The sequence below is a fragment of the Oryctolagus cuniculus genome, chromosome 5 (assembly GCF_964237555.1).
Source record: "Oryctolagus cuniculus chromosome 5, mOryCun1.1, whole genome shotgun sequence".
In the NCBI taxonomy this organism is placed as follows: Eukaryota; Metazoa; Chordata; class Mammalia; order Lagomorpha; family Leporidae; genus Oryctolagus; species Oryctolagus cuniculus.
The window spans coordinates 114640551-114667018 of record NC_091436.1 but is presented as its reverse complement, the minus strand read 5'-3'; the positions used below and the strand labels follow the sequence as shown (position 1 = coordinate 114667018).

Here is a 26468-nt window from a genome sequence, read left to right as displayed (position 1 = left end):
GGCTGCATTTTTAACATTTGCTGAAAATGACCCTATCTCGAAGACTAGTGATTGTACAAGTTACTAAGATGTATGAAAAAAATGAAAAAAATATTTTAATTACTGTGCTTTCTGATAAAACCAAAATATGTCTACTTCCGTAATATTGTTCTACATTCCCGCCTAGACTGAACTACTTTTCCCACTTACATCCCTATTTTAAACAGGGTCTTTTCCTCCCAAATAGACAACTGGTAGCCAATCTTTGGTGATATTTGAAATTCTTCTTTTACGTAAAAATGGTTACTACACAAGCACGTTTTCTTCCATTTTTTTCCACACTCCCGTCTTTTCTAAGCCTGAGAACACTCAGGCTGTTGGGCTGGGATTTGCACTGTGACCTGCTGGTTGAAATGACCTACCCTGGGCTGAATCCGCCCCTCTCCCGAGGGTGGTCCGAGCTTTGTTGTCACCCTCGAGCCCAGAGCCCAGGGAGGACGGCCCCCTGGACCACCACCCCGCTCCGTCTCAGTCCCTCAGCTTCCCAGGTGAGCGTCGCTGTCCTGCGTGTCTCTGCACACCCCAACCCGGGTGCCGGGACTCGAAATTGCCCCGTAGCCCTGTGGTCGGGCAGGAGAGTGTATTTTTTTTTTTTTTGTTGGTGGTGTTTTTTGTGTTTGTTTTTAAAATACACTTCGCTGGGAGAGGCTTAGGGTTTTTGAGTTGAGACAGGTTCCTAGGCGCTTTCCGGCTGCGCGGGCTCCGGAGTGACAAGACTTGAGACTTGCTGCAACTCGTCCCCACGCCCGCCCTCTCCCAGGCCCGCACCTAGTCGCCAGGAGGCGCGGTCCCGACAGGAGTCAGCTTCCCGCCGCGGCCCTGACGCGCCGCAGGTAACTCCCTCCGCGGCCTCGCCCCGCCGCTTCCTGGGAGGCGAACCGTGGGCGCGGGCGCGGCGCAGCGCGGTGCGGTGCGGCGCGGCGCGGCGCGGGACTCCGGCGCTGCTGGCTGTAAGTGGGCTGCGGCTCGCGGGCCGGGGCCGAGGGGCTGGGGAGCTTCCGCCGGGTGGGCGCGGGGTTAGGGCTCTTCTCCGTGGTTTGTACTTTTTTGCTTCGCGTAGGCGCGAGTTGGAAGTTTAAGTTGGGAAGTTTGAAGGAAACTCTTAGGCGGGGCGCGTTCAGATTCCCGAGGACTAGCGCCGCCCACCGAGGACGTTGGATTTGTTTCCGAGAGGGGCGGGAGGAAGCGGGAAGAGAGGGTCTGGGAAGAACCCGTCGGGGAGGAAGTAGGGGGTTGGAAGTGGGTTTGTGCGTGGAGGGGAGGCGAAGAGCAAGGGTGACAGTACGTGGAAGAGACAGGGAAAAAGTGGAGGAGTTTCGGCTGCAGACGGACGTGATTCTTGGGGTCTGGATTGGGGAGCAGAAACTGAAAAACAAAGTTTTTCCACCTCAAACCACTTGTTGAAACAGAATCCTGTTTCTGAGCGGCTCTGTTTCCCCCTCTCTCCAGGAGGTTCTGGCACGGACAACATTTTGAGAATTGGTGTCTCCCCGGGAGGCTGCTCCTGGAGAGGAACCTGGAGACTTTAAAGCCTATTGTATGGGGGTGTTTGGAGGACTTAGTAGCTGCAGCAGGTGGGTGAGGAGGCAGAAGCTGTGCATGCGTTAGTGGCTGGAATCCTGGGAATGAAATGAGACAACAGTGCTTTGTAAAGGAGACTGGGAGGTTGTGGGAACACAGCATCTTGGTTATGCTTGAACAGGTGGGGTAATAGGGGGATAGGGGCTCCTATCTAAAAGTGGAAATAAGAAGTAAGGCAGCCAGAACACTAGGAAGCAGACATGCTGGTGGACAGCAGTTAAGGCTAGATTATAGTGCCCGACAGCTCATGTGCTCATTTCCAAATTCTCCTTGCTAAACTCCTTGCCAGGTTACTGGCAGGCAACTCCCTTCTTTCCCTTTCTCATACCAACAAGTGCAAGAGCCCCAAGGAAACCTGTGAGTGAGGCTGAATCAGTGCTGACTGGCAGTAGGACAGGGATGGTGTTGAAAGGGACTTGGAAGAGAAAGCTTGTCTTTTGGTTTTTCCAGATCACAAAAGAATGGGAATGGTGTGAGAAACAGGATGAAGGAAAAGGTGTAGGTCTTTATTTTGTTTGTCTTTACCTATCTTCTTTTACTTCTCAGAGTGGTAGACATCCCCACACCTTCTAATTGCTTTTGGGGCAAGGGCACACATGGTGTATACACCTATTAAAGGCACTGGCTGCACCCTGCAGAGCCTGCCTGAGGGGCTGGGTGGATCCCGCCTGTAAAACTGGCAGGCAGTAGCCCACAGATGGGCAGAATTTATTGTGGGAAGCCTCCCCAATTGAACAGTTGCTGAAAGGGATTGCGTAGATGAGCCACCACACCTCTGGTGCTGACTCAGTGATGTCTTTGTGATTAGGCTCTTGAGGTTATTATTTTATAACTGATTAAACTACTGAGATGAATTAATTAATTGTATTATTCTTTCCATTATATCCCCTCCTGTTACCACGTCACCTTCACAGATTATAGTGGAAATTCATTCACTGAGTATTTTTTTGACCTTGACTTTTTCAGCACATAGTTTACCTATTCGTTTCTCATTCACTTACATCATATGGTATGGGGCTTCCAAGATGTCATATTGTCGTATTTCCAAATCTGCACAGAGTATCGTGGTAAAACTGATTTCAGTAAAGAAGGCCTCTTCTAAAACCCAAATCTACTTGGAGAAGATCTTTGGAAAAGGCCCCACTTAGTTGAACTGATTATTTATAAAATTACAAGTTGTCCTTGTTTAGCTAGTTGGGTAAGTTTGCATGTCTGTCGCTTTGCAGCTTGCAAAGTCGTGTCCCACGGATGTTTCACAATTCAGTCTGTTAAACACAGTGTATCTGTTACTTCTGAAATGTGCTTTCATTTATTTAATATCTAATCTGGAAGTGAGGTATATTTTAGAACTTTGTTGGTGAATTTTTCCTTTGAAAATCAGAAAATCCCCACCACCCATGGAAACAGTTTTAAATGGTTATTTGTAGCCCATAGATGAAATTTTGTATAAATAGTTGAATTGTATTTAAATTTATATACATAAATATAAATTTGTATAAATTGTTAAATTCAGTCAAGTATCAAAATCACCAACATTTCTCTGTGAAAATATGTTAGAACCTTCAGAAGGAGTTCCTTCCTATTGAGATGGGCAGGGAGGCACGGCCACCATCTTGAGGGCTCCCAGCCCACAAAGGATAAAGCAGGAATCCTAGGGCAGGTGGACACTGCTGTTCCTTGGCAGGGTAAGTGCTGTGGGCTACCGATATAGGAGCTGGGGGAAGGAGTTGGCTCCAGTGTACAGGATCTGTTTGCCATGTCCGGATTTGTTGGGGATGGTGGCAGTGGCAGAAGTCACATTAGGGAGTCAGGGTGCTAACATGTACAGGGCTCAGGAAGCAAACGATGTCTTCAGTGACTGTGTGCTGCTATGAGGAAGATGAACCTGGGTGGGGAGATGATACAAGTGATATTCCTGGGGCACATCTGTGTTGGGAAGTGCTTGCATGACGTGATCATGAGCGATATAGGGAACCTTTCCTTCTGAGGACATCTGATTACTCAGTTTACGTTTTGTGGGGCCAGATGTCTCCTAAAGGCACATGACATTTATCTTTTGAGCTGTGTGTTGAATAATTTGTAGATTACCCATCCTCAGGGAAGGTAGAATGGTAATGGTCAGGTCAGCCTCTCTTGAATACAGGCATAGGCTCAGCTGTCATCACCATATCACTGTCAGGGGCCTGTATTAAAGAGTTTATGCAAAATTTCCATGGTAATGATGATATCTCATGACTGCAGCTTTCACACCATCCACTCATTAAACATATGTTTTTTGAACATTATCCACAAAGCAATGTGTTCTTCTCTGAGGAGAGGAAAAACTACAAGTTACTCTTCCTGGATCTAAAGAGGCTCTTAGTTTACAAACCCAATAAAAAGTATAAATACCAACAGAACTGAAAGAATCAGACCCATTGATTTAGTATTCCCTTCGTATTCTCTGTAAGTACCTGCAGGTACTGTACAAGTTCATTTATCGTTTGTGATTTTGAACGTTAGCTGATCTGGGTTAGTCGTGATTCGGGGCAAGTACTTAAATTCTGTTGGCTTCTCAGATTTTTCACTAACTTTGTGAAAGATAAGGTCTCCCCAGAGTATCACTGAGAAGCTCATTATTTCCACTTCTTTTGTCAAATTTTCATTTTGCAGGGTTTTAGTTCTCCACTTAAAATCAAGTTGCTTCTCTAATTGTATAAACATTACTCACTTGGGGAAGAAAAGACTGTTTTTAAAACAACGTAGCGGCCTCTTCCACCTCCATACCAGGATCATTCAACATGGCATGTTTGGGCTATCATTTATATACATGCACAAGCAATGACAGCTTTAATTCTTCACAGCATGTTGCTCCAAATACTTAATCTCATCTGACTCATTCAACAGCTGTTTCCTCATTTAAAAAATATTTTTCTGCCCTCAAATAAATACAACTTCTGAGTTATTTTTTGGAGGAAGGTGCAACACAGCAGTTATTTTCAGAGTAACTGTTGACTGTGTTCCCCTCATGTTTTTTTTTTTTTTTTCCTAGTCTCAAACCTTTCTTTTGCTTTTCATCTTTTTTTTGTCCCACATACTCCTCTTTGTCTCTACTCTTCCATCTCTCCCTCTGCTTTTTCATGCTTCTCTTTCTTTCCTTTCCTCTATTTGTTTTCCTTTCTCTTCACTTCCTTCCTTTATCATCTCTTCTTTTCTTTTCAACCCTATTTCATCTTGTTCCTTCTGTTCCATTCCCTACTCCAGGGCTTTTTGCCATCTGTACACATATTTATTTTTTATTTATAACTTTTCTATCTGTCATCTCTGATACTGCAGTTTTCTACTTTGGTACATTATATTTCTAAAAATCTACAAAAGTAAAATTATTTGATAATAAAATAATAAATAGGGGCCAGTATTATGGCTAAGCTGCCACTTGTGACACCGGCATTCAATATTGAGTGCTGATTTAAATCTTGGCTGGTTCACTGTGTGTCCAGCTGCCTGCTCATGCATCTGGGAAAGCAGCAGAGGACAATCCAAGTACCTGGGCCCCTGCCACTCATGTGGGAGACAGAGATGGAGTTCCTGACTCTTGGCTTCAGCCTGGCCCAGCCCCGTCTGTTGTGGCCATTTGGGGGAGTGAATCAGCATATGGAATCCATCTCTCTCACGCTCACTCTCTCTGTTTTGGTGTCACCCTCTCTCTCTCATTCTGACTTTTAAATAATTAAATAAATCCTTAAAAATCATACATAATACCCTGGGGATATTGTTCCCTATAGATAAAATACATTATAAATAAAATCAGCAATTAGTTTCAGTGTTGGGTAAGGTATTTAACACTACATTTCTAGCAGTTTATACATTCAAAAAGTTGTTTCTTCACAGTGGAACAAGTGTATACAATGTCATCTGATTACAGCTAAATATTTGCTTTTTCTGGCATGTCCAGTGATTTCTATCTGTGCTTCAATTATACCCAACATGAGATAAACCTCTTATCACTAAAATCAAGAATTTCATTTTTTCCATTTTCAAAGTTCATTGCTTTAAAATATTCAAATACATGTGCAAATAAGACAATAAAATAATGAAAAAAGTGAAAGAAGAGTATTATCAGAATTATATGATATTCTGACAGCCCTACTGTTCGGTAATTTGAAATATTTGATAATTGATGGGTGAAGAATGTTATTATCAAAGGAAGGTTATTTTCAGTGTCAGTGTTGGATGCAGAGAAGTTTAAGCTGTTCAAAGGTCAAAAGAAGTAAGTGGGAAACCAGTGATGAATAGAGTTGAACTTAAAAAAAAATACTCAATAGGAATATGACCCTGAAGAAAGTTAAAATTATAGTGTAAGTCTACAATTTCCATATTAATGTCAGGCAGAAAATAACAGTTCCCATGCATTGAAATAATACAAAAATATTTTATTGATAAAGCACTTATAGTGTGATATTAGTCCAATTCATGCATACCCAGATTAAATATATTCTTTGGGAAATCAGCCACTTTTGATTCCTGCTGAAAGCCATGACTCAGAGTTCTGGTAATAGAGGGACATCAAACAATTTGAAATTCATATTTTGTTTAGAGGGTAGATTCACCCCTTTTCAACATAAGTCTTGTATGTAAAAGAGTTAGATTAAGACATTTTCAAGGAAAAGAGAATAAAACATCCCTAGGAACATTGGAAAGAAGATAATATTTCCCAGCATGTTGAGACAGGAATTCTTAAATATCTCAGGTAGGTGTGTAGGGGTATCGCGCATGGATAAATGACTTGATAAAATCACGAATTATTTGAGTTAAGGAAACTAATCGTTATCTTTGATTTTAATATAGCAACATAGTGATGCTAGTCTCCCCAAAATAATTTAGTTTATTTTGTATACATTTTGTCTGAATAATATCTTGATTTATATAGAGGATGGTTAGAACTGAAGCAAAGACAAGACAGTATTGGATAATGTAATCTGATGATACCATGGTCAGCTACGAGGGTCTTAATACCTGATGATTTAGGAAGTGGTAAAGATCAGCTGCATCTCTTCAGGAAAATGTAAATTGAGATACTAAGAGAGGAGTTCTGCTTTAAAAATCCTGACTTCGAGCTTCAGAGGATTGGAAAAAGCAAGATTTACAGACCTGCATGTATGTGAGTACACACACACACACACACACACACACACGTGTCATGGAGGGAAGCTAACCAGTGATAGTCACAGCACTCTGTGGCCATGCCCCTTATTGTTACACTGGAGTGGGCCTTAAGGACAAATGAAAGTAAAACCAAGGAGCTACCAGGTGTATTTCCGGGTTCAGGTGTGGTGTAAGCAACTGTGACACTGTTCTGTAAACATAGTTTTATGTCACCACTACCACAGTTCAGGCTAGCCTTCTGTCAAAGGAGTTGAACACAGTTATGAAGAGAGACAACACAGACCAAGGTTGCTGTTCAACCTCATTTTCACAAGAACTAGAGAGCCATTTATATAAATCCAGGAGCATTTTATATATTGCAAAGATGGGTCTCTTATTTGTCACTTACTTATTAAACTCAATATGTTCGAGTGCTGCCTAAACAAGTGAGAGGAGCCAGTCAAGAAGGTTATTTAGAAAAGGATAAAAGGATGGGCTCATTTTCTGATCAGATTTTATTGCTAGTTCCAGGGGGAAAAATGAAAAACACGTTATTCCATTGTTAGGTAGATGTCTAGTCAGGCTTGATTAAAAATTAATCCTCTGATATGGGACATAGATATCTTAACTGTTAGAGCAAATACTTGGCCAATGCTTTAACTTTTTATAGCTGTGCCCAACTTTTTTTAAAGATATATTTTATTTATTTGATAGAGTTGCAGAGAGAAGTAGAGACAGAAGGCGGGGGACTGTCTTCATCTGCCAGTCCACTCCCCAAAAGTCTGCAATGGCCGGAACTGAGCCAATCCAAAGCCAGGTCTCCCATGTGAGTTCAGTAGACCAAGGACTTGGGCCATCCTCTGCTGCTTTCCCAGGTGCATCAACAGGGAGCTGGGTTGGAAGTGGAGCAGCCTTGACTTAAACCAGCACTCATATGGGATGCTGGTGCTGCAGGCTGGGGTTTTAACCTGCTGTGCCACAGCACCGGCTCCCCAACATTTTTTAGAAGATATTTTATGTGTAGTGTTTTGCCTTTTGATAGATGAGATACTGCTTTTGTTAACGGTATTTGAGAAGCCATTTTAATAGTTAATAGTTCATATTGGAGCATGTATTTCATTTTAAAATAATTATTTATTTGAAAGGCAGAGAAGCAGAGACAGACAGACAGACAGTGATAGAGATTTTCCATTCACTGGTAAACTCCACCAAATGCCTATTACAGCCTGGGATGGGCCAGGCCAGAACCAGAAGCCATTAACTCAATCCGGGTCTCCCACATGGGTGGCAGGGACCCAAGCAATTGAGCCATCATCTGCTGCTTCCCAGGGGCAACATTAGCAGGAAGCTGGGATAGGAAGCAGAGTTAGGACACGAAACCAGATACTGTGGTATGAGATACTTCCTGAGCCAATCAGTGTCTTAACTATTGTGCCAAATGCCCATGCTGGAGCACATATTTATTATGTTTACCTGAGTCATTCACTCTGTAAATGTCAGTGTACCAAGAATGGCTTTTATTGTCTTAAGTAGAATCAAAAGGTGCAACTAGAGTGTACATGACAAGTTCAGCGTTTCAGTCCATAGGGCTCTTGTTGATGCCAGGGTTTTTCTAGATATATCTTTGTTATAAATGACAGTAGGTACTGAAACTGAGTTTGAAAGGCCTTGATTCCCACCTGCTGTAGAATTAAGGGAATTGGGGATGGATATTGAGTGGTGAGAGAAGGAAAAGCAGGTCAAACAAGCAAGGAGTAGGTTATAGATCCCTATGTATTTTTCTTTTATAATTACATAGTGAGGGAGGAACTGAACACACTTGTACTGTGAGAGAATAGGCTTTTTCTAAGATAGCAATGCTACTAAAAATTTGGAGTCATCAATACAATAGGGTACAAATAAATTAGAATATACCCCTTCAGTGGCCTGTTCTAGGGAGAAGGATGCAGACAATGGCAAGTAAAGAAATAAATGCCTTAATTATTTCACATTGTAATTTCTTGGCAGAGAGGGCTTGTTCTATTTAAAATGGGTGCTCTGGAAAAGCTCTTTAAGGAGATGACATATAAGTAAGGAGTGAAAAAAGGAACATTCCAGGCAAATGGGATAATGAGTATAAAAACACTAGGGTGTAGATTAACTCAGGTTGTTAAGTGGAAAGAAAGAAACTCAGAGCTGTTACATACCAGTTGGATATGGTGTCTAGAGCTTAGGGGAACAGTCAAGTGCAGAGAGGTGTGAGTCATCCTGGTTCTAAGATTGGACCTTAACCTGGGTGGAGAAATGAGATGGAAGATTCAAACAGAGATAAGCAGAGCACCCAAATCTAAACTCTGACAACAGGAAAACAAGTAACTGATGACATTCAGGAGCAGTTCTTAGCTTTTTCTAGAACCCAACATTCAGCATATATCAGCAATGATTTTCATATACCATTGGTGCTAACGATGGACATTATTTAAAAATAATTTCTTCTACTATCTAGTATTTTCAAGAAGAGTTTTTCTTTTTCCTTTTTTTAAAGATTTATTTATTTATTTGAAAGGAAGAGTTAAAGAAAGGCAGAGACTGGCAGAGAGAGAGAGAGAGAGAGAGAGAGAGAAGTCTTCCATCTGCCCTATTCACTCCCCAAATGGCCACAATAGTTGGAGCTGCACCCATCTGAAGTCAGGAGCTAGGAGCTTCCTCCAGGTCTTCCATGCAGATAAAAAAGCTCAAGCACTTGGGCCATCTTCCACTGCTTTCCCAGGCCATAGCAGAGAGCTGGATTGGAAGTGGAGCAGCCAAGTCTTAAACCAGTGACTATATGGGATGCTGGCACTACAGATGATGGCTTTACCAACTATGGCACAGTGCAGACCCCGAGAAGAGATTTTCATGTTGCATGTTTTGTCTTCCTTTTGAGACATATGTCTTTGATAACAAAATCTGTGTTCATATGTGTATGATTTATTTGACAAATAGAAGTCTGATGCTGCTCTGTTGTATCAAGTAATAAAATATAGGTTTTTCAAGTTCCCAGGGGCTTCTCTGGAATAGTGTTTCCTCCATTTCTACTTTAATGATATACCAAGCATTCATAATCATGATTCGTTTAAACACCCAATTAATCATTTCTTCCCACTGAAATAAATTTCTGTAAAAATGAAACTGATATCAGAAACGCAAGAAAAATGAGTCTTGCTTTACGGCTAATTTGTATCACTGTTTGTGTTGAAAAACCCAAGCATTAAAAGTTTCATTATGATTAATTTAAATGCACAGCAAGTAACAGTTTGCAAAATGACTTTAACATAATTAAATGATGAAAAATGCAAACTTTAGGAACAATCCCCAAGACACTTGATATCATATCTATTCTGAAAAAGTACTCATTTGAAATTAATACTTAGGTTTTTTGATATAGACCTATCAGTTTATGTAATTACTTTGACAATAATCAATGGAGTTCTGATTATTATTGGGGCCACCATTGTGACATAGTGCATAAAGCTGCTGTCCTTAATGCCAGCATCCCCTTATGGGCACGGGTTCCAGTCCCAGCTGCCACACTCCCAATCCAGCTTCTTGTTAATATGCCTTGGAAAGCAGTGGAGGATGATCCAAGAACTTGGGCCCCTGCCACCCATGTAGGAGGCCCAGATGAAGCTCCTGCCTGCAGCCTGGCCCTGTCCCAGTCATTGTTGCCATCTGAGGAGTGAATCAGCAGATGGAAAATCTGTTTCTCTCTTTCTTTCTCTCTATAATTCAGACTTTCAAATAAATCTTAAAAAAATATAGTTACATACTGAGCATTAAGAATGGTGCTAATTAGATGCATTATTTCCTCACAGTGCTAGTAATCCAGTGGGAAGGGTAGAGAAAAATTCACTTAAATAATGTTGGAGAAGTGATAACATGTACATAGGATTGCTGTGGGAGCTCCTCGCAGTGGCTCTAGCAATAGCTCTTCGAAGTTTGTAATGATGCTGTGTCAGTGAGTTGCTTGCTGAGCCCTGATTACGTGTATTTGGTTATTTTATTTTTTCCTTTATGATCCCTGTTCTCAAACACCTTTAGTTTTTGACTATTCTGTACTTGTTCATATGTTGCTCTGTAAGAATTATTAAACTGCTTTATATGTAGGGCTTTGTGGCACCAGTTGCAATCTCTTAAGTATATGAATGAGAAGACATGAGGCTATTCTAAAGTCAAAAATAATTGTTGAAATGCATTTATTACATATGGAAAAATGAAAAGAAGTTTTAAAAAATCATCCATAGAGCTACCAAAGAAAACCAACTTTGTTGTGTGTGTTTCCTTTTGTTTTTGTGTTTTCTCATTCATAATTTTACCAATTTAGTTTTATAACCTGTTTGTTATTCACATAACACCATGATAAGAATTTCCACATGCTATAAAAACCACCAGAAGAAACTTTCTATATCCTTGTTTTGTGCACTGGGACACACAGGTATATAATGTTGTCTGGTTAACTTAAAAAAAAATGAAATGAGAACTACTGAGTTGGTGAACATGCTGACTTTTTGCAAGGCTGATATTCCATAGAGAGAGCTTGGAAACTTGCTATTTTCCCTATTCCGTATTCTGTGTCTTATGTGTCTTTTCTGTTTGGCTATTCCTGTGTTATATCCTGATTAAAAAAAAAAAAAAACAAAACAGAAAACACATTGTGAAGCTGAGTCTAAAATGTTTTTGGAAATGAGAAAGGTCTAGAATATCTTAAGCAATGTTGAAAGAGAAGAGCAAAGTAGAGAGCATGTACTATTTCAAGACCAATTATTAAGCTAAAGTAATAAAAACTGTGTAGTATTTGGCTCATGGGATAGATGTAGAGATCCCTGGAACAGAAGAAAGAACCAAGAAATAGGGCCTCAATTATGTAGGGATGTAATGTCGAACAAATGTATGAAGACATTCTACGAGGGAATAGACATTTCATGTGTATGAAAAAACACTCAAATATTACCTCATCCCATACACAGAACTTAATTTGACATGAATCATATACCTTCAGTGTAAAAGCTTCCATCATAAAGGTACTTGAAGAATGTTCTATGAAAACAGAACTGTTCTGAACATGTTTGCTGCATGTCCACTGCAGAACTTCCTGAGCCTCAACTCCTTGCTCTTGTTCTTGACATTCTCTAGGAGTGTGTGAGAATATCATGGTGATTTACATTATTGGGAAATTTTTTGTAAGGTGAGAATTTAATGTTAAATTCACTAAGTTGCTGCAAAATGCCCCAATGTGCAAAAGACCTTATCAAAATATCTATTACTCATAGAATGAAGGACTAGTCTACAATGTGATCCCTTGGGTTCTTTATGGATCTAAATATTATGTGAATTTATAAAACGAGTTATGAATCCCATGTAAAATATTCAAGATTCAGAAGCAAATCTCTCAGAATCTTGTGTGAGGCCATAATTTTGAGAAGGTATGGGCCTATCCAGATTGCATGGCCACCTGGGCTACCGAAAATGGGACACAGGAGAAGGGGAACAATAGGAGGAGGTGTAGCCAAGCAGCTTTGGAATTTTATTGGGGTGAACTAGTACATACTCTGACAACAGTGAGGGAACTGCACCTGCCTTAGAAACTGGGATTGTGGGAAGAATCCTAAGTGACAGTAAACAAACCTGAGTTCTTACTCAGAATGTGTCACTGTGCAATTTGAGTCCATATTCTCCCTGGGCATCCAGCTTCCTCATCTATAAATTCAGGGATCTAAATTGATCAATAATTTTTTTGCTTTTGTTAAGCTTCACATCTTAATTAAATAAATTTTAATAAATGAAGGCAAATGTTGAAGGCTACCTCAGAGGAAGGGACAGTGAGTAGTTTCTGGCACACCAGTGCAGGAAACACTTGACTAAACCTCCTAACCTCACAGCAATGTTCGCACACATCATAGATCCTTTCAGAGGGCAAAGTTAAGTATCGCTGTAGAATTTCAAAGCTAAGAGCATTCAGCTTGTTACCCTATAGGACACCATCTAAAAATTCTGTCCTCTTAATGCATACATAAAGAGGAAGCTTGGTGAAATTAATTTAAACAGTTTATTTTTAAATAAAATCCCATCCCATGTTGCTAACAAAAATTTTCAGCAGTTTTTGTAACAAATACAGACTTGGCAGCTTTCATGTTATTTAGACTTCAGAGAAATCTTTTGAGGTTGCTGCTGTTATTTTGTTTGTTTTGCTGGTGACAAACTGATTTTAGAGCCCTTACCTAATGTGACTGAGGTCTTATAACCTGTAAATGGTAGAGCCAAAGTGAAAACCTGAGCCACTGTACCCACTAAGCAGCGAGCCAAGCTGAGAGTTGACACTTAGTCCTTAGGATTATTTGACTTTCCTGCTTCCCGTAACTGAAGACTACTGTGCATCTTCTTTAGTGTTCTTCCTGGATTGAATATTTTGATTTTTCTGCTGTTCTTCCTGACATGGTAGTCATCAAATCCTGCCCAATTCTGTACTTCAAAATAAACTCACACCTCTGAATTTATTGAATTAATATTACTCATCGTGATTTATTGCTTTACTACTCTTACAGAATTTTGAATGTTCTGGCACATTATATATATATATATATATATATATACACACACACATATGCTAAGTTCTGCAGATTGTGTCAATGTTTCTATTCATTTATCTAAATGATTGTTGCACGTCCTTATCAGAGCCAAACCAAGAATAGCACATCTTCATTAGGACAGCCTTGCTCCATGCATTGGAGCTTCTGGGTTGCTAATATAGTGGTAGGAAGCATTTCAGCAAAGTCTAGGTGTTGGCAAGAGAGTAACTTACCTTGATTTCACTTAGAATTTAAACCATCCTTGGAGTAATTCTCTAGAATCTGACCATTCAGTAGTTGTTCTCTCAGTAAATGCTTTGTTTTTCTCATGAATTTCTCTATAGGAATTACTCAATACATGCTTGCAAATGACAGTGCATCTAAATGTTCTCATATCATTAACATATATTAGAAAACTTTTTCTTTTTTTCCTGATATCTGAAATTACTGTTCTTCAGATTGGTGCTGAAAAATATATTGAATAACAGTTCCAACAAACTCTGGAATTATATTGGTGTGAAAATTATATCATTACCTCCACCTTCCAGTGTAAATAGATTAAGGAAATTAAAAAAAAATTATTAAGTACAGAGCAAATGGATTTTCCACTTAAGATTTATTAAAATGAATGGCAGTTATTTAGGTTTGTCCCTTTCACGAGTTTGATAACATGAGTGATTCTACTGGCAATCCACATATGGAGCTGTTTGTACCCAGCACCCTGTGACTAAGCCATTTGTTCATGTGTTACTTGGCCTGCTGGAAATCATACTGTGTGAATGACTGTAATCTGTGCTAGTGAGCCATTTTGTCAAAAGTGTTATTAAAAAGCACATTAGAATGTTTTAATGAGTCAACTATCAAATTGCACTTGACAGCTTGAGTATTATAGTTAGTTTTTAATTTAATAGTGGCTTCTTTAATTGTCATCTTAAATTTCTGGTAATCAAATTAGAAGAGAAACAATACCAGCAGCCAAAAATTTGGAGGAGGGGGATATCCATGATTTTTCTACTGCTTTGGTCATAGATCATGATTTTATCAGATAACTATTTTCAAATTATTTTTACGAAACATTCCCTAAGATTTTGAGTAGACATTTCAGTGTATATTTTGCAATAATTCAAATATTGAGACAAAATTCTCAAATCAGTATTTCTTTTAAATTAACTGTATGCATATCAAAATGTGTATCCAAAGAATGTGAGGAAATGTCTCATAGAGGATAGTTTGAAAATATCTGTCTGATAAAATGAGTGTATGAACAAAGCAGTTGAAAATCATAGATATCCCCCTCCTCCAAATTCTTAGCTGCCAATATTGTTTCCCTTCTAATTTGACTACCAGAAATTTAAGATGACAATTTGATATACATATAGTTAACTTAAGAAAAAGATTATATTGATAATTTTGTACCAGTATTGAAAATATACATTTAAGTCATATCAGAAAACTAGTTTTATGATATTATATAAAGTAGAAAAAACATTTGAATATTTTCCAGATGATAGATTACTTATTTATTAATCAAGTTCCTTTATTTACAATATTTAAGGTTTAAAAATACTAATAATTTTTGCATGCATTTATATTAGCTTTGCACTGCTGCTATAACAAAATACTGCAAAATTTGGCTTAAAACAAAAAGAAAGTGTTCACAGTCTGAAGGCCAGAAGTCTGGACTCAGATTATCAGCAGATCCATATCTTTGGAGTGCTCTGGTGAGGGGTCTGGGGAGCGGAGAATCTCTCCCATGTCTTTCTGTTATCTCTGGTGTTGCTGGCAGAACAGCATTCCAGTCTGTCTCCCTAGTTATTTGGAGCTCTCCTGCTCCTGTCTGTGTCTCTTCTCTTGTTATAAAGACAGTCATGTTGGATAAGACCTACCTCCAACCATTTTAACTTGATTACATCTACAAAGATCCTATTTCCAAATAAGCTCATCTTTGTGTTAGTGAAGATTAGAACTTCAGCATATCTGGTGGAGGACAAAGCGGAATCTATAGCAGTGTTTAGTAGTTGAAAAGAACCAGCCTTAGACAGGGTTAGGAAGGGAACCATAGCAATATTAACACCTTTGATCTTTTTGCATTTCTTTCAAAGTCTTAATTTTGGGTCATCTACTCACATTTTAGGTAATTATAGCCTCAGATTATCTGTGATTTTAAAAAATTGTAATTTCTCTTTGAAATATTTTCATAATTTCAGAAATCTTTTCAGTGAGTTTGTTCAGATCAGAAACAGTAAACAAATTGCAACTAAGTTTAGTTGTTAGTTTTATATTGTACGTGATGAAATAGTTACAAATTGTGTGACATTGCTAATGGTAAGACAGAAGACATTCCTGTTTTGAGAATATTAAATAAATTGTTATGACCAAATTTATTTTTATCTTTATAGTAATCATACTAACAGATTGTGAAAATGTTGATATAATATAATAAACATAATGTTAAAAACTAAATATTTGAAGTGCAGTTCCCTACTTTCCTTAGAATATCACAATTAGGTAAAGACTGTTGCTACCCTTCTTTCTACACATGTGCAAACTTAGGCTTGTAGGCACCCGTGGCTTGTGCAAGAGGTTCATGGTCACTGATGAAGCAGGATTTTTCTTTGCAGTTTTATTCTACAGATGAGTTCTAGCATTCTGTGTTTTATATATGTGTATGTGTGTGTTTATATATATATATACACATTTGTTGTGATATACATATACGAATATATGTATATATTTGATATTTGTTTTTCTATCTAAGGCTCATGAAACTGCTCATCAATGTGATTTTTAGTTAAATTTTTATTTTGAGATAATTGTAGAATCACGTACAGATGAGAGAAGTAATACAGAAAAATTCTGTTTAGTCCTTACCCAGATTTTCCCAGTGTTATCATTTTGTAAAACTATAGTACTATATCACAATCAGCATATTGATGCCAATGCTAACAAGATACAGAAAATTTCTATCACCATAAAAATCCTTCTTATTGTCCTTTTATAGCCATGCCTACCTTTACCTCCACCTGAGCTCCCCATATACCTTTCTTCTCCCTGGTAATCACTAATCTGACCCCCATATCTATAATTTTATCATTTCATGAATGAAGCATACACCACGTAACATTAAGGGTTCCTGTGTCTTCACTTAGAATAATTCCCTCAGATTCAGTCAGATTGTTCCATATGTCATTTATCCATTCATTCTAGCACTGAATAATGTGCCCAGTTTTGGTGCACAGAGTTGAATTTTCTCTTGCTAAGGGGCATTTGCGCTGTTTCCAGTTTGGGATTGTTATGAATAAAGCTGCTATGAGCATTCAAGTGCATGCTTTTTTGGTATTTTTTTTTCACTTTTTGGAAAAATCCTATGTCTTCAGTTGCTGTATCATGTTAGTTTGTGTTTAGTTTTTTTTTTTTTTCTGAACCTTTTTTATTTTAAGATTTATTTATTTATTTGAAAGAATTACAGAGAGGCAGAGGCAGAGAGAGAGAGAGAGAGAGAGAGAGAGGTCTTCCATCTACTGGTTCACTTCCCAGATGGCAGCAACGGCCAGGGCTGCACCAATCCAAAGCCAGGAGCCAGGAGCTTCTTCCGGGGCTCCTATGCTGGCATAGGGGCCCAAGGATTGGGCCATCTTCTACTGCTTCCCCAGACCAGAGCAGAGAGCTGGAGTGGAAGTGAAGCAGACGGGACTTGAACAGGTGCCCATATGGGATGCCGGCACTGCAGGCAGCAGTTTTACTCACTGTGCCACAGCAGCGGCCCCGGGTGTTTAATTTCATAAATGAAACTGCCAGACTGTTTTCCAGAGTAGGCCATGAATTGAAATACATTTTTCTATGCTTTATTTTATATACTTTGCATTTATAAAGATTAAATTTGGAATTATCACCAGCCAGTAATGACCCTAAATATTCAATATCAAAAGCAAATTGTGATATTTGGAATGAGTCACTTAACTGATAGGTAAGCATAGTGGTCTGCTCAACTTTTAAGTCATGGTGAGAATCTTTTTATCTCTCTACTTATTAACTCTACTGTATGTATTAAAAGAATATATGCTTCCCAGAAGTGTTCTGCAGTTTTTAATAAAAATGATACCTGTTTTTTTTATATGTTGAAAGGCATACCTAAATATTTTATCTCCAATAAAACCTTCCAAATTTTCAGTGAGGCTCTTGGGGGTGCAATACTAAGTCTGGAACTAACTGCAGATGCTGTTGTATTGTAGTAAGCATCTATGCAACTGACTTTACTTTGCTGATCTCTGTTAAAAGTTGTTTGTAGATGTTTGCTTCACAAGCATCCCTTTGTACATTGGTTGTGTGATAAATGAATTGTCAGTAGTTGGTAGCTAGAAGAAAACTTCTCCCACAAGGCAATATCAAATGTTATTTCTTATCCTTACTCTTTCCATAATATCTTACCTCATTGCTTATGGCTGTTATATTATTCCTATAATATGTTTTTCTGCATGGCAGCTAACATTGACTATTTGAATAGTCCTACGTCATTTCACTTTTTTCTCATTTGCAACTGTTTTTTTCTTCCATAATTAATTTTTGTCAGTATCATTTTGGTTTTATTTTGCTTTCAGGGATGGGCATTAGGTATAGTGGTAAAGATGTTACTTGCGACACCTGCATAGCATATTGAAGTACCAGGATTTCAGTCCTGGCTCTACTCCTGATCCCAGCTTCCTGCTAATGTGCACTCTGGGAATGTAGCAGGTGATTGCTCAAGTACTTGGGTGCCTGCTCCACATGTAGGAGACTTGGATTGAATCCTTGGCTCCAGGCTTCAGACTGGCTCATCCCCAGATATTGCAGGCATTAGGGGAGTGAATCAGCGGATGGGAATTCTATTTCTTTCTATCTGCCTCTTACTCTGTGTCTTTGCCTTTCAAATAAATAAATACACAGTCTTTAAAAATGAATTATTTTACATTGGCTGAATGTTTTATTTGCAAAGAAAAATATCCAAAATAATATTTAAAGGACTAAAACTTTAACTTCAAAATGGGTCACAGACATTCACTATTACATGCCCTAGGAATTCAAAAGTTAAATTTAAAAATTTAAAGAAATTAATCTTTTTAATTAGCAACCAATTTAACAATTATGAATAATAGATGTGATTTCTTGTGTAACCATGGATATTCTCCATTTGTGGACTAGAAATAGCAAATCAGAACCACACATCTCTTAAACTTAGGAAATTATGTTTAAGTAAATTGATTGATTCAAGTGAATACAAACTGTTTCTTTGTTAAAAATGAGCATTATCACAAAAGATAACTTTGATGAATGTTGAAAAACGATCAATTAGTAGTATGATGCCTTGCCATCCTAGTCCATTTTCTGTTGCTATCACAAAATACTTGAAGCCGTGTAATTTAAAGATTTTTATTTAGCTAAGAATTCTGAAGGCTCCAGGGCATGGCGCTGGCATCTGCTCAGCATCTGATGGTGGCTTTGTGTTGTGTGAGCTCGCAGCAGAATAGCAGAAACCGGAAATGGTTGTATGTGGAAGCAGCACACGTGAGAAAGAGGAGAGGGAGGCTGAGCATCTTTATGAAAATGCACTCTTGGTAATCAGTCCAGTTGAGCTACACCTGACTGACTCCCAGGAGACCTTATCCAGTCTTGAGAGAACTAACCCAGTCTCTTGATAAAGGCATTAACCCTTTCATGACAGTGGTGCTCATGTAACCTAATCTTCCACTGATCCCAACTTATAAAGGTCTCATCCTCTCTCAATGTTATTACATTACATACCAAGCATTTAGCAAAGGAACCTTTGAGGTGAAACCATATATAAACCATAGCACATGTATATGCAGTGAATGACTTGAGGATTTCTCAATTGTAACATTATTGACATTTTGGGCCAAATAATTCCTGAATGTGTGTGTTGGAATACATTTAGCAGCATCCCTGGTCTTTCTACCCATGAGATGACAATAACAGTACCCATTCCAGAAAGTGGTTACATTTTAAAAATCATAAGATATTGTCACCTGGATGACAGATCTCTCCTGTTGTTAACCACTGATCTTGAATAGAATGTTATTGGGAAAAAATGGCACCTTCTATAATGAAAGAGAAATTTATGGAAGCTTCAGCTTGTTTCTCTGGTACAGGTCAATAAATGAAGTTAATTTTAGTTAGATAATAAAGGCATTTTCCCCCCACGCTTTAGGCTTCACTGTGGCAGACAAGAGTTCCTTCTTTTGTCGTTTGAGGAGAGCATTCTTGTGCAAAGTCCCACCATGGTACTGTTTAGGTCAGGAAGATTGCTTCATCCAGATCCCAGATGCTGCACTGCAGGGCTCAGGATCCAGGGATGGTTCTAGTTGCCTAGGGTTTTTATCAAGCTGTGACTCAAGCTGTGGGCCCTGCAGGTGACAGAAAAGAACACATTTTGCTCTTGTTCTTATATCAGATTCAATCTTTAAACTTTCTATACTGTTAGAATGTTTCTGTAAAAATTCTGAGTCCAGAGATGGAGACTGATTGTCTCTACTAAAATGATACAGTGAACCACCCTTTGATTTCCATACTTTATGGTTCTGTCTCGTCAGATCCTGATTTTCTGATTCTTACTCCTGGGTAAAACTTACGACTCTGTTGTGCATTCCTGCGTGACCATGATATATTATTAACTACTGACTCCTTTTACATATTTTGAGCTCAGGAGTTAACAAATGGTAGTGGCTTTCTGTGTTACACTCTCAAATTAGATGTGATTGTTGAAAGGTCTGAGGCTGAAAAATCTGAATTAAGTGGAAAATTGTTTTAAAAATATTTCTCTTATTTATTTGAGGTAGAGTGACAGATAGACAGAGGGAGAGACAGAGAGACAGGTCTTCTATTCACTGGTTTACTCCCCAAAAGGCTGCCAGAGGCCAGAGCAGGGCCAGTCCGAAGCCAAGAGCCAGGAGCTTCCTTTGGGTCTCCCATGTGGCTGCAGGGGCCCAAGCACTTGGGCCATCTTCCACTACTTTCCAGGCCATAGGCAAAGAGCTGGACAAAGAGCCAGGACACAAACCAGCACCCATTCAGGATATTGGCACTGCAGGCGGAAGCTTAGCCTTACCATGCCACAGGCTGGTTCCCTTGAGTGGAAATTTTAAATCAGGGCAGGACCATGGATAAAGGTGTTTTTTGGTCAAATTAGCTTTTTAGTGCTTTACATGCCTCAGAGAGTTAAATTTTGTGTGAATCTACACAAAGGTGATGAGGATTTCAAAAGACTGGGAATTCTGTTATCTGATTAGGTAAATTCCAGCCTAGTGTCTCCCATGGGGAAGGAGAAAGTCAATACTTGAATGATTAACATTTGGTGGTCATTGTGAACTGCAAGTGTGAACTTGGATTGGTAGATTTCCATCTGATGTCTTAAATGTCTTTATCATCTACAGTCAAGTCCCCAAATCTCAGATGTTCTTTCTTTGAACTATCCCTTGATGGTTCTTATCACCTTCCTCACTGGGTTTTTAAACACTGAAAGACTTTCCTTTAAGCTACTTGTGTGCCCTCTAGTTCCCTGCTGCCGCTAAACTAATTGTCTTAGACACAAATTTTCCTGAATCACAAAAATCTCCTGGTCCCTCCAGCTGGCTCCATTTGTTCAGCTTTATCTCCCACTCAGCAAAAGGACCCTGTTTTCCAGCATACCAAGATCTACTTTTGCTAATTCTGTGCTTTGGTTTATATTATTTCCTTGCTTGGAGTGTGCACACTTCTTTTTGCCATCTTCTTAGGTTTGTACTTATAGCAACAGGTTTAGCTGGAGCCAACTCCCGCACAGGAGTTTCCATAACTCATTTATTCCTCAATGACCCCTACTTGCTTCTGTCCTTAAAGCACTGCATATAGACATTAACTAATGAGTATGGATATATAATACTCGTTTTGTCCGTTAACGGTATATGTCTTGGTTCAAAGAGGCAACTAATAATTTTGTGTGTATTTTTTTCTTTCAATTAATAAATTTCTAGAATACTGTGGTTTTGTGCTGCTTACATTTCATCCAGCATATTAATATATGCATAATAATTACTCAGTAGCAACTTGTATTAATGGCTGAGCAGGCATGGATTGTAGTCTAATTCTATTTTAAAACCAAACCAAAAAGACTTCTAGAAACTGAAACCAGAATGTATAGTCCCAGATTAAACTTAAGAAACTCTGGATGTCCTGGAGAAAGGCATGTTGTTTTAAGTGGGAAACTGACTGGAAGTAGAGATATTTTGGCAAAGGAAATTCAGCCAGCGGTCTGTGAATGAAATCTGTTTAGCTTATTTGTGATAGATATGTGGTCTATGGTTCTATCACTGTCATTTTGTATATGAAATACATGTCATTTTGAGCTTTTAGTAATAGAAATGAGTACATATAAAATTAATAGTTGACATTTGTGGTAAAAGCATTTGATTACAGAGTTATAACTGTTGTTGATTTCTTTCTTTTTAAATACCCAGCTACCTCTCACCACTGCATGAATGGACATTTGAAAGTGCCGTTGTAAAATGCTTGCCAGCATGGAGACCTCATCGATGCTGTCCTCCTTGAATGATGACTGTAAATCTGACAACTACATTGAACCTCATTATAAGGAATGGTATCGAGTAGCCATCGATACACTGATTGAACATGGGTTAGAAGCATATCAAGAATTTCTTGCCAAAGAACGAGTTTCAGACTTTCTAGCTGAAGAAGAAGTTAATTATATTTTGAAAAATGTCCAGAAGGTTGCACAGAATACAGCGCATGGTACTGATAACTCCTGCGATGATACCTCATCATCAGGGACTTACTGGCCTATTGAGTCTGATGTGGAAGCTCCGAATCTTGACCTGGGTTGGCCATATGTGATGCCTGGAATCTTAGGGAATACCCATATAGAACTCCTCTTTCATCCACCAAGAGCACACCTACTTACAATAAAGGAAACTATTAGGAAGATGATAAAGGAAGCAAGAAAGGTAATAACATTTCTATTTTGAAAATTAAAAATTTGAAATAAGTGGGAAAGTACAGAGAGTAGTATAACAGATATGCATGTTAATAAAAAGATCTCTGTATGTGTCAGCATGCCTATTTTCATGAAATATACTTATGGATATATGGGAAGGCTGTTAATTCCCATTGTTTGCATTTATCTGAGTAGGTGGCAGTAGGTCCCTGCGAAAAGTGGAGATTTCCTTCTCTTTATTACATACCCAAGAAACCCATCTTGAAAGGCTAAGAAGTATGGACTGGGAATAAGATGACTAGACACTTTCCTAAGTTTAAAGCAATTATTTTTTTTTCTTAATCTCTGAAAGGAAATATGAGTATCTTTAGGGTCTGGTAAAATTTTGTCTTTTCTCAACAGGTCAAAGTAATAATTCTTGCTGTGGATATAATTTACACTATTAAATAAATGTTCATTTTACTTGTTTCCTAAGTTGTATAGAAGCAATATAAAATTAACATGATAAAGTAAAAATTTCAAGTAAGGTCTTAAAGTAGTTAGTATTATAGGGCTTTAGTGCTCTCTATCTGATATTGATAGTGGTGTTTAAACTTCACAGATCTATTTTAGAGCTTAAGTGAAATTATAGAAATGTTATCAATCATTTAGTAGAAGTTATTGGGGATTTTTAAATTTATATGCTCAGCTCCATGGTAGACACTCTGGAAAATACAACAGAATTTCCCAAGTTCAACTTAGAGTTTTAAAATATGTGATTTTTAACTATTAATTGTCTATTTATTAGTTACAGGAATTATCTGATATAGAAGTTCAGGAAATCTATATGGTTTATAAAATGGACTTTATGATGCACACATATATGGCATTGCTTTCTTCCATGTCAGTAAGACAAACAAATGCTTTAAAAAGCATGTTTTTATGAAGTACAGATATATCAGACCCTTGAACTTTGTAGTAACATGGTCATTTGCAAGACAAAAATCCTAACTAAAATCCTAACAATCATGTACTGGAGAAAGAGTGTACTGAGGCTAGTGTTGAATGTAGGCATTGTGAATGTAAGCTGATTTCCCCCCAAACCCTTTGGAATGCAGTGATCTGATGTTTTAGCTCTAATTTCGTTAGCAGGATATTGTTGAAGGAAGTACTATTCTATTCCAGTTTTTTTAAAAAATTATGGTGCAGCAGGTAGAGCCACTGCCTGGAACTCCCACATTTCTTATTGGAGTGCCTGGTTCAAGTCCTGTATACTCTGCTTCTGATTCAGCTTTACACTGGTGGAAAAAGATGATGGCTCAATTACTTGAATTTCTGCCACCCATATGAGAGAACTGGATGAAGTTCCAGGGCTCCTAACTTCGATCTGGTCCAGCGTTTGGGGAAAGAACCAATAGATGGAAGACCTTTCCCTCCCTCTCTCTCTTGCTCTTGCTCTTGCACTGGCTATTTCTGCCTTTCAAATAAAAACAAATAAATAAACATTTAGAAAGGTGCAAAGTTAGATACAGAATCAACACAGTAGGCAACCAAACTTACTGATGAGCTGAACTGTCAGTTCAGCTTTTTGAACTGAATATTCAAATTTTCTGAATTTGAGTATTCAAAAAAATTGAGTATTCAACTTTTCTAAATTTCAGTCCTCAAAAAAACTCAATAGAATTTTCTGAAATGAGCATTTGAAATTATACTATCCTGTTCTCTGAGCAATTTTAGTGCTGTATAAAACAACAAAACAAAATTCAAGAATATGTATGAGTACTTGTAAAAGCAACAAGTATATTAACATTTGCTAATTTCTGGTTGGGGACTTGATATGCTGTTGGGTAGTGTTAAAGGAAAATTTAGAAATGCATTTGTGGAGATTAGGGTTGCTATTGTGGTGACTCAATAGTTACATAATCATCAGCCTACACCATAGCTAGATTGCATTTCTGTGATACAAAATAGATATAATTCAGGAGATATCATAAATTTGGGGCCTGACACTCACTGGCAACCGAACATTAATTTTATCCCTTGGTGTATTTTTCTTCCTAATATGACAGCTGGGTATCTAATGAGACAAAGTAATATACTCTCCCTGGTCATTGTTGGCTGGAAACTCCCACCTAAATTAACATTCTGAGGAAATTAAAGTCCAAACCATAAAGCAATATAATGTCCTGTTTCCCCTCCATAAAGTCAAAGTGGTATACAGTAAGAAATACAATTTTTCCCTTATTCAAGTTGAACTCAAACAAAGAGTGTTATTTGATCTTATAAAACTGAGTGAATTACAGTTGAGTATAAATCATAGCAGATAACTTTGCTGCCGTTATTTCGAAACCATTGGGGAGTGTTCTAAGTTTTACCCAGGTGCAACAAGTATTGACATCAAATTGGCTATATGTGCATGAAATGTGTATTTAATAAATATTTTGTAAGTTTCTTCATATGTCAGTGTAAAGATTTTTGCAAGATTCAGGAAAAAGCTATTGACTTCATTTAATAGAATTATTTATCCTGTAATTGGACAAGGTCTTGTGAAAAGTTTTAAAAGAATAAGAGCAAATGTTATGAAATAAAAGCCTGTCAGAACACATTGCATTTTAAAGATTAAGTGTGGTTTTCACAACTATCGTTTACTCAAAAGCTAAGTCACTTTCTTATTATTCTGCACAGTCAGTGGAAGCCTATTCGTCATCAGGATAAACTTTCTGTTTTATAAAGTGTTTTAGAGACTAAACCCTCTTAATTGGTAGCTCAGTGAATTGTCATGGTATTATAAAGGGAGTGATCTCTTTTAACATAAAATGTTCGGTAATGGATATTTTAGTGGATAAAATAAAGTTTCTTGTCTCCACATTTCTCAGGGACGTGCTTTTGGTAATCAGCATTGTAAAACTTTGTGCAGATATGAAGCCAAACAGGCAGGACTAGGAACCAGAAAAGCAGGACCCAGAAGGTTTCTCATAAGTGAATTTAAATCTAGTTCACTGTTCTGTGTGCAATTAGATACAGTACTTAGGAAAATAAATGCCATATTATTGAAAAAATCATAAATTAATGAAAAGAATCTAAACACAATCTGCTTGGAGTTCCACGTATTTAGTCTGATCATAATACCAAGCTAACCTTGGAGTCCCTTGAGAAAAGAATTTAAAATGATACTATATCACATCTGTCTTTCCTATAAAATTTTGAAATATTTTTAACTTTACTACTACATGCTTTTGTTTATAGTTTAAGTTATAAAATCCCTGAGTCATTTTGCTTTGTTAGGCAGAATAAGATTTTTATAGTATTTTAAAAATCTAGATTTTTTTTGCACTTTTGTTTGAGAATTTTTCTTTGGTAAAATCCAATTTTAGATTATACTTTTCTTAAGCCCTAAAGGGACATATTTTAATTTACTGGCTCTTTTTCTAACCTCTTGTGTTTTTCACTATGTAGTTGACATAATTACATTTGGGTCAAGTTTGTAAAGTGTGATAGTGTCTGATAAGACTTTTCCCAGGTAATTATTTGTCTCTCAACAAGTGTTCCCAAGGTGATATATGTGTATTTTCCTAATTACTGTGGACTCCTCTTATGAAAACATCTCCTTTAATTACTTAAAAAACATATTTCATTGAAATAACTTTGTTTTAACCACTCAGAGGTACACAAAGTTATAAATTCTGAAGATCTTGAATATGTACATGTTTAACCAGAACATTGTTTGCATCTCTGTTTCCTAATTCTAGGCTAGCCTCTTTTGTGAGATGTGAATCTCACTCTTGCAAAATATGGAATCAAGAAGACACATAAGCAAAAATCTATTGAGAATTAGGGCAGAGTAATTCCTATACCACATCACCATGTTCAGGTCTTGGTTCCTCCCTGAGTCATTATTTCTGGGTGTGTCTGTTATGCCTCAGGAGTTGTTAGTAATGCAGAAAAATATTAACTACTAGCTTGCCCCATGTATGTAAAGGAGAAGGTGAACAAATGATGGGAATGCTAATATTATAAAAGTGATATTGAATTAGGGACTTGGACACCAGGACTCCACATTAACTAGTTGTGGTATTGAACAAATCATTGCTCTTCCCTGGGTGTCTTCATTTAGTTAGTGAAAGACATGAAGGAAAGATTATAAATATAGAACTTAATGCAGACATCCGATACTGTGTAAG

The 26468-nt window shown here is 37.9% G+C and overlaps 1 protein-coding gene across 1 annotated transcript in view; it reads left to right on the top strand.

Moving 5' to 3' along the window:
• Nucleotides 1-850: 850 nt before the first annotated feature.
• The window catches only part of FAM83B (family with sequence similarity 83 member B), a 90263-nt gene continuing 64645 nt past the window's right edge, over nt 851-26468 (top strand). The window contains exons 1-2 of the mRNA XM_051854627.2: nt 851-989; nt 21815-22318. Coding sequence (XP_051710587.2) covers nt 21863-22318 — 456 coding nt within the window. The 5' untranslated portion in view covers nt 851-989; nt 21815-21862. The remainder of the gene's footprint in view (nt 990-21814; nt 22319-26468) is intronic.